This window comes from Pithys albifrons, chromosome 17 (genome assembly GCF_047495875.1).
Source record: "Pithys albifrons albifrons isolate INPA30051 chromosome 17, PitAlb_v1, whole genome shotgun sequence".
Lineage (NCBI taxonomy): Eukaryota > Metazoa > Chordata > Aves > Passeriformes > Thamnophilidae > Pithys > Pithys albifrons.
Genome location: NC_092474.1, coordinates 221148 through 235627, shown reverse-complemented (window position 1 = coordinate 235627; position 14480 = coordinate 221148). Strand labels below are relative to the sequence as shown.

At 48.9% G+C, this 14480-nt stretch overlaps 1 protein-coding gene across 1 annotated transcript; it reads right to left on the bottom strand.

Annotated features, from left to right (window-relative positions):
• Positions 1 to 9670: 9670 nt before the first annotated feature.
• On the bottom strand, positions 9671 to 13846 carry SDF2L1 (stromal cell derived factor 2 like 1). The gene is made up of 3 exons (XM_071572039.1): positions 13507 to 13846; positions 12553 to 12749; positions 9671 to 10587 (listed from the first exon to the last, which is right to left on the bottom strand). The coding sequence occupies exons 1-3, from the start codon at positions 13673 to 13675 to the stop codon at positions 10309 to 10311; spliced, it is 645 nt and encodes a 214-aa protein (XP_071428140.1). The 5' UTR covers positions 13676 to 13846; the 3' UTR covers positions 9671 to 10308.
• Positions 13847 to 14480: the final 634 nt, after the last annotated feature.

The following is a 14480-nucleotide window of genomic DNA, read 5'->3' as shown; positions in this document are numbered from 1 at the left end:
TTAAAGCCTCGACTGGCTGAAGGAATGGCTCTTGGCTCTACAGCCCGCGGGACGAAGCTGAGAGCCTGCCTTCCCATCCGGCGGCGGACCGCTTCCCGAGCCGGCGGTGCCGGGGGGAGCCTGTCCCGGGCTCCGCTCCGCCCCCGCTGCCCCGACGGCACGGCGGGCACCCGTGCGGCCGGCGAGTGGGACGGGCAGCGCCAAGCCGCGCTGACACCGCTGTGAGGAGGGGGTTTCAGTGCTGGGGGCTCTTTTTCGGTGCTCGGCAAAGGTCAGTGCACCGCAGCCGGCTGAGCCCGACAGCTGCCTCCCGGTGAAACCGGACACGGCAAACGGGTTGCTTGGGGGGTCGGAAGCGTCTCCGACTCGTGGCTCTTGAGAGGACCCCCCTGACGATCAGCCCCGCCGCTTCGTTTGCAGGGAAAGCCCAAGGAGCCTCCCCCACGGGGGCAGAGAGATGCAGAGGGCGGCCCCCCTCCCGTCTGGGAAGGTGCGCTCGAAACCACCGCCTGCCTTCCTCTCCCAGGGAGGCTGACGCAAAAAAACACGTCCGCCGGTCCCAGCAGAGAAGGGGAGAAAGGCTCAGGGCAGGGGCAAAGGGGACATCGGCTAAAGCTACTTTTCGACATAAATATCTTGAAATTTTTTATTGACTCGGGGGTACACAATAAAATAGATTGTGGCAGAGGTGAGGGGAGGAGAGAGAGCAGGAGTAAGTATTTTCCAGGCTATTCACTCACACATTTCCGATTATCTCTGTCCCAAACAGCCCCGAAATCCAAGCACATCCTTCTCTGGCTCTTCTCTATTCAATTTTAAACCCACTGATGCACATAAATGCCCCAGAAATTGGGCTGGAGGAAGCCCGCTGCTGCTTTGACCGTACCCCGTCGGGAGAGCTCCGCTCGGGCGCTCCGAGGAGCTCAGGGTTCCCCTCCACCGCTCTGGCTTTCGCCGCGTTTCCCACAAAGCAGTAGACGCGGGGGTCTCCCACCCACAGCCTGTCAGTCCCCGGAGGCTGAGGGGCAGATAGCACCGGGCGAGGCGTGGGGAACCCGTGACCCCGCAGTGCCGAGCAGGGGCCAGAGCACCCCGGGAAAGGCGCTGGTTCCCGGCAGGGCACCCAGCCTCCCTCGGCCGGGCGGCAGCGGCCGTGCCCCGGCTCCCACCCGCACCTGGTCACTCCGCAGCCCCTGGATGGCCGGACAGGGACGCGCAGAGGCCTCTGCCTTCGAGGGGCAGGGTGGCCGTCGCCATTTTAACTTGCTCCGAACAGGCCCACGGGGGAGAGGCAGCGGATGATCTTCCGCCGCTCTGCGGAGCTGCGAGAGAACACTGAGGAGGGCAGGGGTTCACATGGACAGCTCTGTGCGTGTTATCCAGTCTTCCTGCAGGCTTCCTGGACACCTGCCTAAGGTTCTTGCGCATGGCTCACAGATAAGGCAAAGAAACCCTATAATTTTCTTTTCCAAATAGGATAAAGAAGTACCGACACGTTTTGGGGATCACTCAATCCTGCAGCTACTAACCGAGCGCTGGTCGTCAGTCCCAGTCCATCACCTTAAGTATAGCTCCATCTATTCCTGCCAAAAGATCTCTCGACCTTAGCTAACACTTTATGAGGATGGAATTTTATTTTAAGGTTAAGTATTAAGGCATTCTTCAGTATGAACCATAGTGTCTCAGAGTGAACAACAGAAAACAATTTTCCTTTGGTTTCTTAAAGCACCAGTTATAATAAAGTACGATTTAGTGTCAAGGTGGTTTTCTGGCAGGAATGATCTAGATTGGACAACTTTCCCATGAAGAAGAGAGCAGAAATAAAAGAGACATTCTGCATTATTATTATTTTCCCTTCAGAGCACCCTTTAATGTAGCATCCCACACCTTCCTTTCCAGCGCAGCATCCCCTCCCGGGTGGGGCCAGTGCCGTGGCAAGCAGCCGGCAGAACCTCCGCAGCCGGAGTTCCGCCGAGGGGTCCCAGCCAGGGGCGTGCAGTGGGGCAGAGCAGGGGCTGCCCCGGCGGCAGGTTAGCGCTGAGGATGCTAAACCACCCTCCCCTGGCCAGCTCCCATTGTACGTCCACTCCACGCCTGCGCCCTGCCCCCGCAGCCCCCGCCCCTGCCCTGCTGGGCACCGCCGGCCACGGAAATCCTCGTTCTCCGCCACTGACACGCGTAATCACTTTGTTCAGATGTCCCCACATTCGGGACTCCACCTTTCCGTCCCAGCAGAACAGAACCTGGGGGGCTCGCTCCCTCGCTCCCCGGCACGGGAAGAAGCTGTAAAAGCCGCGTTTTCAAACTTCCAAGGTTTTCAGGCTTTTCTGTGGTATCCATCAGTACTCTCCCGGAGGAATGTGTCCCTTCAACTCCAGCTGTCACTTCCAAAATCACAACCACTTCTACCTTCTTGAGTAGGGAGGAATGAAATTGTGCTCTCCCAGCCGAGAATTTACATCTGAAAGAGCAAATCTATTGCAGCCGGTGCGGTAGCCCCTCCCCGCGCAGCATCCCTCCTGTCCTCCAGCGCCCGGCTTTAGCTCCGGGAAAGGCAGATTTCCTAAGGGGCGACACAAAGCACTTTTCCCCCCAGAGAGGAGACCGGGAGGCTCTGAGGCTGCTGGGACTTTTTAGCAAGATTTCTGTTAATCACTCACAATAAACAGACTCCCATCTCATGAAGGAAAACAGTGGCTATAAAGACAGAAAAATATTTTAACATTTTAAGCTATTTTGCCTCGGAGACTGAAGTCTCCGAGCTGGACTGAGAGACACTCTCATCGCCGTGGGTTTGTATTGCTGAGGAAACGCAGCACAACATAAACGTGTTTTGCTGTGCAGCTTTATAGAAAATTGCCTGCAGCTCGACAGTAATCATCTGCACACCCGCATCCCGTGAAGGCAGAGGTAATGCGTTCAAAAGTATAATATTTGCAAGAGAGAGCAGATGGTGCTCCCTGGGGTGCAATTTCAAGAGAAGCCTTTCATTCTGCACTTCTCGAGGTCTGTTTTAGCTGCACAGGTTTATTAATGCTACAGGACCTTTTTTTTTGGTGATGGAATCACAAGCACACTAGACGCGAGCCCAGTGTAAGACGTTGCTGGGCACGAATCAGGACCTTTCCCGTTTTGAACAAGAGGGAAAAATGAAAAATACACGTGGAGTAGACCGGTGGTTAAACAAGTGCCTGTGCAATTGTTTTATCACACCATTCTCTGTGTTCCCCTCGAAGACAGTTACCGAGCTAGGTCGGTTTGTAGTAAGATGGGAACTGCTGGAGTCGCGTTAGGACGTGTTTCTCTCAGAGTCAGCAGCCGGACAGGGCTGGAAGCAAGCCCTGCAGCAGCACGGTTAGAATACCCATAATCACGGAACCCTCCGGGCGTGCTGGATGCCTCTCGGCTCCCTCTCCTGGGCAGGTACTGCCTGACTCGCTGCCGTGTTTTCTCGGCGCGAGGAGGCACCATTCTGTTTGCAGCCTCTCGGGCTTTAAACTTGCCGCCTGGCCAGAGGAAGTCGAATGAAGGCAGCGGAGGAACCGGGGAAGGACACCCGCTCTCTGCCGGCCCACCAGGCACAGGGTGGCGGCGCTGCCCAGCGCAGCGCCATCCCTGAGCTTCATCCCTGCGCTTCATCCCTGCAGCAAAGCACCGCCGCTCCCAGCCGGCGAGGAGCTTCCCACGGGAGCCGTGCCGCGCAGCGCCCGAGGCTCCCCGCCGGGGCCGGGGACTCTACCGGGGCCGGGAGCAGGCTGGCGGCGGGGTCGGCACACGCGGTGGGACCTCCCCACTCCTTCCACGCCCCGCTGCGGCGGGCGAGGCTGAATAAAGAGACGCCGATCGTGCCCGGCAGAGAGGAAATGGGTGGGGAGAGGGCAGAGTGAGCCGTGAGGACAGATTGGCTGTGGGAATGAGGGTCTTGGAGGAAGCCTCTTGACATCACTCAAGGATCGCCGTTAGCAACGCCTGGCATGCAAATACTGGTACCCGGGATCGGAGAAGGTTCCTGAGCTAGAGCATCATTCCTCTAGACATGAAGGAATATCAGCAGGCGGCGGAAACTAAGAAACCAAAACTGCACTGCTAGGCAGATCTGCAGAAAGAGAATCTACGTTTTTTTGGCATATGAACAAAGCCCTCGGCAATAACTGCGCTGGGAGGAAGGGGAGCTGGACCCGCCAGCCCGCTGTCCCCACCGGGGACGGCTGGTGGGGGACGACTTGGGTGATCCACGCAGTCATCGGAAACTCTATTCCCGCAGGATGGCAGGGCGAAGCCTCTCGGCGCCTCGCAAACCGATACTGTGGGTAAGAGAGAGCAGTTGGATTTTCATCCTCATGCCAAAGGGAAGCCTCGGCGGATGGCACACGATCCACTCCAGGAAAAGTGGGCCAGCAAGAGCCGAGGAAAGCCAGGTGAGTCCCGCTAGGGACGAGGTGTTCATGTAAGTGCTACCACTGACGTGCAACAGATCGCTTGGTTTTAGCTTTTGCTGTCGAGATCTTGCAAAACGCAATGAGTTTTGTTGTAGATGACGGAAGGAGGCGAGCTCCCTGTTTAACGATCCTTTTGTGCCTTTCCTTTCCCCACCGAGCAGAAACGGATATTTAATTTTACAATACATGTAATTGCCTTAAATGTCTACTGTAAGCAAACAGACTTCATCCTTGACCGCACTTTATCGATCCTAAAGAGAAACAGTAAACAGAAACGCCCGAGGCACCGCTTCAGAGCCTACGCTAGTTTTAAACTCCCCTTTCGAATAACCGAGCCGTACATGACTTGGCAGAGCGCACCTAACGCGAGGCACGGCCGCACAGGCGGTCTCGCAGCAGCTGATCGCCTTAATAGTGTAACGCGGGAGAAGAGGATGTTATTTGTTTCCCCCTGAAGAGTATAAACCTGCAGCGATCAAAGCTGCGCTCCTGAAGCGCTGCCAGAGGCAGGTTCGCAGGGAGCCGGCAGCGCCGGGCGGACGAGCAGCGCTCACTAGCGGCGGCCGCGCTCCCGGCCCGATCCTGCCCCATCGGGATACCGGAGATCCCGCAGAACGGCCCTGCTCGCATCTACCCCACCCGAGTTTTCATACACGTCATTCACAGGGCTGTTCCCTAGGCGGGACAGAGTAGTCACCGGCCAGCGCAGGGAGCCGCGGGAAGGCGGCTGCAGCCAGCCCGACCCTTCCAGCCTGCGGCAGAGACGGGGCCCAGGCGGCAGCCGCTGAAGAAAAATATTGGGTGCCTATCGCCTCTTATGGTTAGCTGTGGTTTGAGATACTTCGACCTTCAGTATAGCACACACTTGTACTACTAATTAGCACTCTCAGAAAAAGAACCTTAGGTGAATAAATACGTAACTATCACAGAGATCAAGCAAGGAGCCTTAGATCAGTCGAAGCTCAACAGTCCTCCAGACATGCAAAGTCAGCACCTACACATTATTTTTATAGTTTCAAAAATCACACAGGAACTAATCAGGCAGCTTTACAGTTTGCACACTTTCTGATTAATTTCTAATGTTTCTTAAGAGTTTGGTACCATTGAGATGTCATACAGCTTCTAACACTTCATACCCTAATGAAGCAGGACACCATTTTCCCAAAGGATTGAAGACAGCTGAATCCCTCACGAACAGCAGATTGAATCAGTTACCAGAGCTGTCAGAGATTTCACTGCAAACTTCATGCTAATTTAGAATTAGCATAATACTAAGTATAGTAAAAAGGTTTTCATAATCAATTTAATTTGATGCAATTTAAAGAGAAAGAAGCATTGAATGGTACAGCTGTTGAAGTCTGCTTTTCAAGGTGGTCACCATATTCCCTCCTTGTCTTATACACACCCAAAGTAATTCAGTATTTTCCTCAGAGGAATTGGTTGACCATCTCTCAATCAATTCCCACACATTACTGCAATTACTGCAAGCCTGATTCAGGAAACAGAAGAGAAGGAATTCCACCTTTTGCATAGAGTAAAAAAGAAATAATTAGATACAAACACTCCAGGTCCTGCTAAAGTATTTGTGTAAACATGGAAGCACTAAGATACTTACACTGTCAGTGAGAGGAAGGGGGAAAGTATAAGATATTTATTGCTGTAAGCATTTAAAAAACCCTTAGTACCCTAAAGTTTATTACTGTTTGTGACTTGCTTACATAATAAATGCTACATACCCTAAGTAAGTTTGAATTGCCTTGTGTTTCATATGCAGCTCCAAGTTGGTAAGGTTGAACATTTTATTCCTCCTTGGGGAAGCAAACCATTGCCTGCGCTTCCTACTCCACAGGATAGAATCAAACACAATCAAGAGGGAAGCATATTCTTACCTACAACTTTTTTTTGTTGTTTCCTTACAAAGCTTAATGAGAAAACCACAAGTGCTGTCTTGTCACCCCAGAAACACAGGTTCCTGAAAGGCAGCTAATGAAACAGCCATGTTATGAAGCAATTAATTATCAAACATATTTGAATGGTGGCCCAGAGCTGGATTACACGAAGATGTGTTTGAAGAGAGAATTGCAAAACCAACAAATGCAAAACACAGATGCAAACTCAAAACTAAGAAAGGGGCAGCAGCATCAGACACCTTCCACACACAAACCTTGCACAGGCTCTTAGCCAGCTCCCAGCAAGGAATTTAACAAAGAGACAGCAAGGATGCCACACAGGGAGTGAGACACACAGCAAGATGCTGCTGCTGGAAGGAGATCCTGCTAAGGTTCAGCCTCTGCCTAGTACAGATGTGAAACGTGGTCCATTTACGGTGTCAGCTACTGCTTCAGTGCTGGGGAAGAGAGGCAGACGAGAAAGAAGGTTCAGCAAAACTCACAGGCTTAAAAATACTGCTGAGTAACATCACTGTTACAGGGTCGTTTTGACTGTATTGTTTCTCCTTAAAAAGAGATGCTAATTTAACTTAATAAGAACAGATAAACCAAATTAGTATTACCAAACATAAAAAATTAAATTTAAAACATTGGTTTATATTTAGGCTCAACATTCAGAATGAAGAATCAATGAGCTGTACATCCCTTCCAGCACTTTTGCAGAACTAACACCAGTCCTCATTCAGACTGACAAGTCAAAACATGTGGAAATTGTTCATATGCTGAGCAGTTATAAAAATAAGAGTAAAAATGTTTGTAGACACACACTGGCCTCCAAAATCAGCGCATCTAAGGAACTCTTTGTCATTTTACATTGAACTAGATATATACATATATATGTGTGTAAAGTGCAGTATTTGACAGATTGTTTTCAACATAGTTCAGAGTAGATAGTGTTTAGCAACTCTTCTCACTAGGAACACCTGTAAAGACAGAGCCCTCTAATTCTTTCCTCAAAAGCCTTTCTAGTTTACTAAAGAAAGAATAACAACATTGGCACACCTTTTCAAAGGCTTCTTGTAGTACTAAGAGAGAGATTTGAAAGCATCTGGTATTGAAAAGAATTATTTTCTGCTAGCATCAAAAGTCAAAATAAACAGCTTTCCCTTGAAGCATATACAGAATTTTGACAGAAGGTATTACAAAATTTAGTTTATCACCCTAACATAAAGGAAAAAAAAAAAAGCAATGAGCATTTCCAGCATTTCATGCTTTACCCTAGAGCCCCAACATCTTTAGGTAGATGATCAAATCGTATGGAAAACAAACAACATCACCCAGAAATTCAAAAACTGAGATTCTCCAAGTCTCTAGTGCTCATCTGTCCTGGAAGGAGTGAAAAGCTGAACTGTAAGCAGCCAAATTAAATAAAAACACCTGAATCACACTCTGAAATCTCAGTACTTTCACATGAGTAAGAGCCATCATTTTTCACAGCTATAACATTTGCACTTTCCATGTAACAATGGCCTTTCTTTGTAGCCAGCACTCAGCCTGGTGGGAGGACCAATGGTTCTGTAAGTCCTGTATTAGATCTTTCCCAAGTTAGATGTACTTCAATTGGCCTCTTAAGAGTTTTTCAGCACCATTTTTATAGCGATAAAAATCAGGGAAAAACCCAACCAACTAAAAAAGCTACTGTGACACATGCCCAAGTGAAATATTAAGGCCAAGTGACTTTTACACTTTGGTCAGAATCAGAAGTGGAGGAAACTCAGTTGACTGGAATGTTGTTGAATACGTCTTTAAATAAGGTGTTCATGGATACCTGTCTGTGGGGAAGTTTGGCTCTTTAGGAACAAAAGGTGCCAGTATTTTTCAAAATTAAGATCATATTACAAAGTAAGCAGGACTAAAAAGTCAGTTCTTTCTCAGCCTCACCAAACCAATTTCGCCAAAGTACAGAACAGAAAAAGGTCCAGTGAGATCCCACTTAAGCGTAATAAATAAGATCAATGAACACCTTTGCTAGCAACAGAAATATCCAGGCAGAGACAAACAGGGATAGTACCTGGCACACAGACCATGAGCCACACAGCTCTGCCCCTTTCTCAGCCAGCTCAGTATTCCATAGGTGCACCAACACTAAGCCCATATGGTGGAGGCAGAGAGCATTTTAGCTCTTAGTGACAGAGAACTCATTGCCAAAATTATTTTTTCCTCCTGTCAAATGCTATCACTCTTTTTGCGTTTACTTACATACCATCTTCAAAAGAAAACGTCCTCCTTTTTAATAAAGGAAAGGAAAAGTCACCTTGCTTATGTAGAAGGTTTGGTTTGTTTTTAAATAGTTATCCTTTATAGCTACAACTTCAATACCAATTAGTCAGGAATATCAGTGAACCTGAAACATTAATCACATAAAAGTTTACTTCTAATACAAACCAGCAAAATACAGCCTACTTAACCTCCAAAATGCCTGCAATCCTTAAATACACACATCAACTAAAATTCATAGGAAAACATTCTTACCTTCTTCTTTGAAAAAAAACCAGTGAGGGACACAGAGCAACTGTTACTGGAGTGCTTTGTTCCATAGGGTAGGAAGAATCTTCCCAGGTAGGAAACACTTAAATAAACCTGGAGCTGGCCTGGACAGCACCTGCACAAGGCACTGCAGAGCAGGACCTACAGAACAGCCACGGTATTGCTAAAGCTGAACTGCAACTACTCGTTGCACCTTCTCAACACAGCCTGACACTGCAGCAAGTGAGGCTGTGAAAGCAGTAAATCACTTTCCTGCTTCTTTAACTGATTGACTAATGAGCACTATAATCAGTAAACTATTTACACATGGAAACAAGGACACCTGAATTTTCTGACTTTTCTCACTCACTTGGTGAGCTTTTCTGTTTAAAGCAAAGAGCAGGTGTATGGTATTTTAGTCAGTGTTGCCAGTAACACTGTGTACCAAACACATTCAAGAAGTAAGTTGTTCAATGAAGGTTCCTTGCTAGCACTCCAGCACATTCCATTGTCAAAAATCCAGGAGCAAAACACTGTCTAAGATTCTTTTTGTTCTTCTGGATTCACACAAAAAACCCCAAACTGGGTATATGCCCACTATTTATTCATCTGAATTCTCATACTGATCTTGCAGAGTGAAACCAAAGTACAACATAAGCCAAATTCAACCGTTCCTTCACACCATAGAGAATTTTATAAAATTCTAATATTAATTAAACAAGAAGCTGCTTTCTGCACCAGTTCATAGAGCTGGTCAGCCTTAGCAATGGACCATTAGCCAGCATCATCATTACCAGAACATCTGAACTTCTCGGACAAAGTGAACATATTAAAATTTTGTCTTCTTACTCCAAAGTACACAGTATTTTCAACTCTTCCAATACAGTACAGAATGAAACTCACAAAACACATTTGAACAATTTTCAAATGGATACTTTTTTTTACTCAAAGGATTAATAACTGACTCCAAGCCACTCAAAAAACATCATATTTGAGAACCATTTTTCCCTTTCTAGACTCAATCCATCTCCTCATCAATGACATTTTTTTGCTAAGAAGCAGAAATCACTTTCCAAATATTATAGTGGGAAAAAGATTACAAAATACAAAGTTCTATTGTACTTGGGACTACAGAAATGTATTACTTCCATTTTTCCCTTTCCTTCAAATTTGAGAAAAAATAACAAGCAAACAAATGACAACAAAAACTAACAGATGTATGAACTAGTTTCACCAATAAAGCTTGAAAATTCAGAAAGGATTTTGCCAAATAAATGTCAGTGGCTGAACCTGGCTGAGGCCATTCCCCACAGAAGTGCTGCATTCCTAGAATGAACTAATGCCCTTCAGTAACAGAAAATCAGTCAGCCAGGCAAGGCAGGACTTAGAAGAGACCAAGGATTAGCATCTCCAAACTCTGGAGTCAGCTGAAGCGTTTTGGATCCTCTGTCACTTCAGAGCTCATCGTGTTTGGCAGGGTCCATACTGGGTTTGATGAAGACTCCCTCCATTGCTTTCCAGTAGTTGTGATGGTTGGCAGCGGGCATGCCATGGACCTCCCGCTGGCCCCTGATGGGGTGGCCGTACTGCTCCCCCGTTATGGACAGGAACACCTCGGTGCCCACGTGCTTGAAGCGCACGGCGTCCTCCCGCTCCCAGTACGTGCCACTGCACTGCACAATCCAGATATCCAGGTCATCTCCTTCGCCATCATCACCAAAGGCACTTACTTCCTGTTAGAGACACAAACCCCCTGAAGTGAAAACACAAGCAGACACCTCCAACGCACACGAGTATCAGCCACGAGGTCGGCAGAGTTTAAAAGCAAGGATGGGGAAAGGAAAAGTGCTGTTACTTTGCTTTGCCAACAGGTATCAAATCCAGAAGCGGGAAGTTTCTACCACTACAATCTGAATACAAAGGGCCAACAAGCTCCAACGTGTAATCTGAGCAAAGAGTGCCAATCAATCCCAACATACAAATGAAATCAAAGAAGACTTGAGCACAGAGATCAGAACAATCCTCCTGAGGAAAAAAATCAAAAGAAACAACTCTAAGGTTGATACAAATTTTTCCCCCACAGAATTAGATTTGTAACTGTAGACATTTAGTTTTGTAGTATCACCATCTTCTACCATTGCCACAGCTTCTTTAGCATGTGTTTTTATCACAACATCCCAGCAATTTAGCTCATCAAGTATTATATTTCCTTTTTTACTTAATTATACAGAGTTTACAGTTGGGTCAACAACTATTATGGTTTACACTCTTCCTTCAGATAGACAGCTAAATAGCTCTTTAACACAAATAAAGACAGGGGTTGAAACAAATTAATTCCTGCTAAAACAAAAGTGAGAGATTAGATTTCATTATGCATGAAAAAACAACCAAACCAAACACCCAAGCATTTCCAGAAACTACACAGGCTAAGCTCTAACTGTTTGGGACTCTAGACAGTTTTTAATTCTTAAAAATCTGATCATTCTTAAAAATCTGATAATTAGAAGTGATGAGCAACTTGAAAACAGAAGACAAATAGTTTGGACCCCCACAACCTAAAATTTTATGGACATGTTAATTCAAGTTTACGTAGCCACAAAAGTGTGAAAGACAATGTATTAATTGAAAATGCAACTTCTGTTAAGAGGATGAAATAAAAGTTTGTGTTCATAAGTGCACTATATTTCAATAACCCACAAGTCACAGTCCTGTCAAGCTCTGGGCACTCAGGCAAACAAAAAGAAACACAATGACAGTTGCTGAATGTTTTTACAGTAATGACAGTGTTACACAAAGTGTCTGCAGTGGCAAATGAAACATGAGAGAAGGTTTTAGAGACAACCTTTTCTTTAAATAATTCTTCTGGAATGCTATTTTTCCATTACTTCCTTTAATAATCAGATTCTATAGACACCCAACAGAAAGCTGGACCTTATTGTTTCAGCCACTTTACTCATGGTGAAAGACAAACCTTTTTCACAGAGTCAGGTCTTCCAACTTTGAATGTAACAACCAATATACAAAGCCTGATGGAAGACTGATATGACTAATATGACAAACTTCCAAAAGTCTCCATTATTTAAGAGAGATTTTCAGCCTTGGAGTAGCTTTTGTTCGAGGACAAGACTGGGACTTTATTACAGGTAGAAATTAAGACTCTTCTAGATATGTACAAAATTATAATTAAATACAATGGTGAGAGTAGATTCAGTTTTCCTGTGGAAGAACGGATAAATAGGAATAGTGAACTGAAATGGAGACAGCAAGAAGATCACTAATGGATTTGATCACTAAGCAACTTGGCTATAGGAATGCCCAGTGTCTTAACACATGATTAGTTGTCTTGCTCTAGAGGAATCTTCACCATGTTGAGGGAGGTGCCCAGTGTCCTGCACTTTGAAAACACCAAACATCTCAGAACAGTCCCAGTAGCAACAGTGCAGAACAAAAACAAATAAAGAAACAGACTTATTAAAACTACTGTGAAACACCAACACTGGCACATATTAAATTTCACCTCTGTCAAGAACTGAAATACATTATTTCCAGATGAAGAAAAGCATACACTTGAACTCTGGATATGCACACACTGGTCCTGGCACCCGGCACCCAAGTCTGATTCTCCAAAAGCATGAGAAACTGGAGACAGTATTGCCAATAACTAGTTATATAAAAGCTTAAGATTTAAACCAACTCACTTGGTTGTTGGAGAGTGGTGATGGGAAGTGATGGGTGTGCAGGTTTTTGCCCGTGTTGACATGGGTCAGCCGTATTGCCTGCCCACACTTCACTGGTGTCCCACGCTGGCAGCTGCCATTGCTCTTCCCACGGATCCGCCAGTAACTGTTGGCATCGTCTGAAGCTTCAACTCCTGTCACTGACTGCTGTCCACTTCCTGTTGGAACAGAATGAAATGGCAGGAGACTTAATCTGCTTCCCCAGTTCAGAAAGTCCTGAAAGAACTAAAGAAATTTGCTTTTATGTTTTCATGCCTTCATGTTTAAGAGATATTTAATTCTTGTAGTCCATTTACTGACTGCAAAGGGAATGCAGGTACCAAATAATCTTTCAGATTGAGGAAGTTGAACACACCACGTGTTAGCAGGTGCAAACTGCCAAAGTTCATGGTGAACACACATGAAGAATATCTGATCCTTGATGGGCACTATTCACACCATCCTGCCTTTCTCAAAAAAAAACCCAAGTTCTTTGTGTGTCCAAGCAGACCAGCACCCTTGTTGCCAAAGCAGACACTGGGAAGGTCCTGCTGAGGCCCTTCACACAGAGCAGGGCTGCCCTCAAGGATGGGCACAGAGCTCCCCAGTCACATCCTCGTGCACCCCAGGCCTCAGCAACCTCCTGTCCTTGCCAGGTGTCCTGTGCACCCCAACCCTCCATCCCTGGCCTGCCACTTCCCTCTGCACCAAGGACATGGCTCTCGGGAACTCTCACCTCCTCCTCCTACCCTGCCACCCTCACTGCCCATGCCCCTCTGGCTGTTTCCCTGCCACCCCTCTGCCAGACACTCACTGGCCCATCCCCTTCCCTGCCCCCTCACACACAGGCCCTTCCCCGCCATTTTCCCGCCCCCCTCACAGCCCGGCCCCCATCACTTCCCACCTCCCGCCGCCCCCCGGCCCGGCCCTGCTCACCGGAGCCGTACTTGACCTCGTGCGAGTGCAGCCGCACGCTGTGACGGGTGTTGAACAGCTTCAGCACCGACCCGCAGGTCACGGCGCCCGGCGCCGGCTCCCTGCCGTGGCACAGCCCGCGCAGCACCGCCAGGAGCAGCAGCGGGAGGAGGTGGCGACCGCCCCGCATCGCGCCCGCAGCCCGGCGGGTCCCGGTACTGCCACCGCCTCAACCCGGCCGGTCCCGGTACGGCCACCCCAGGCCCGGCGGGTCCCGCCGCTCTCCGCCCTGGGCCCGGCCGGCACCGGCACCGCCGCCCCCTCAGAGCGGCGCTTCCGCTCCCTCGCGCGGGCGCGGCGATTGCCCCACCCTCCGCCGTGCTCAGCCAATCCCCGCGTTCCTCTCCCTCCGCCGAGCTCTCGGATTGGGCTACGGCGAAGGGGCACGGGGAAAAGCGACCAATCAGAGCGCGTGGCGTGGCGCCTCCCGGGGGAGGACGCGAAGGGGCATCGCGCGCGCTGCTCCCTCAGGGGGCTTGGCCGGGCCCACCGTGCGCCCCTGGAGCCCGTCCCCCTTGGAGCCTGTGCCCCCCGGGAACCTGTGCCCCTGGAGCCTATGGCCCCTTCCAGCCTGTGCCCCGGGCCGGCTCTGCCCCCGGGCCGGCTCTGCCCCCGGGCCCCCTCTGCCCCGGGCCGGCTCTGCCCCCGGGCCGGCTCTGCCCCCGGGCCCCCTCTGCCCCCCGGCCCCCTCTGCCCCCGGGCCCCCTCTGCCCCCCCGGCCCCCTCTGCCCCCGGGCCCCTCTGCCCCCGGGCCCCTCTCTCCGGGCCGTGCCACCGCCGGGCAGCGCTGTGGCGGCTCTGTGTGCAGCAAGTAGGACTGTTCAGTTATCATCAGAGCCGGGAAGAGAACAAATGCTCTCACAGCGACACCCCTGCTCTGGGGTCAGCAGCCCAGGCACAGGTAATGGTTCAGGTGCAGCCTCGAGGAGCCAGAG

Excerpts from the sequence above, each read along its gene's own strand:
- SDF2L1 (XM_071572039.1), bottom strand. The coding sequence starts at position 13,675 with ATGCGGGGCGGTCGCCACCTCCTCCCGCTGCTGCTCCTGGCGGTGCTG. Across the intron at positions 12,750-13,506 it reads CGAGGTCAAGTACGGCTCCG|GAAGTGGACAGCAGTCAGTG; the intron begins GTGAGCAGGGCC and ends CTGTTCCAACAG. Across the intron at positions 10,588-12,552 it reads CACCACTCTCCAACAACCAA|GAAGTAAGTGCCTTTGGTGA; the intron begins GTGAGTTGGTTT and ends TGTCTCTAACAG.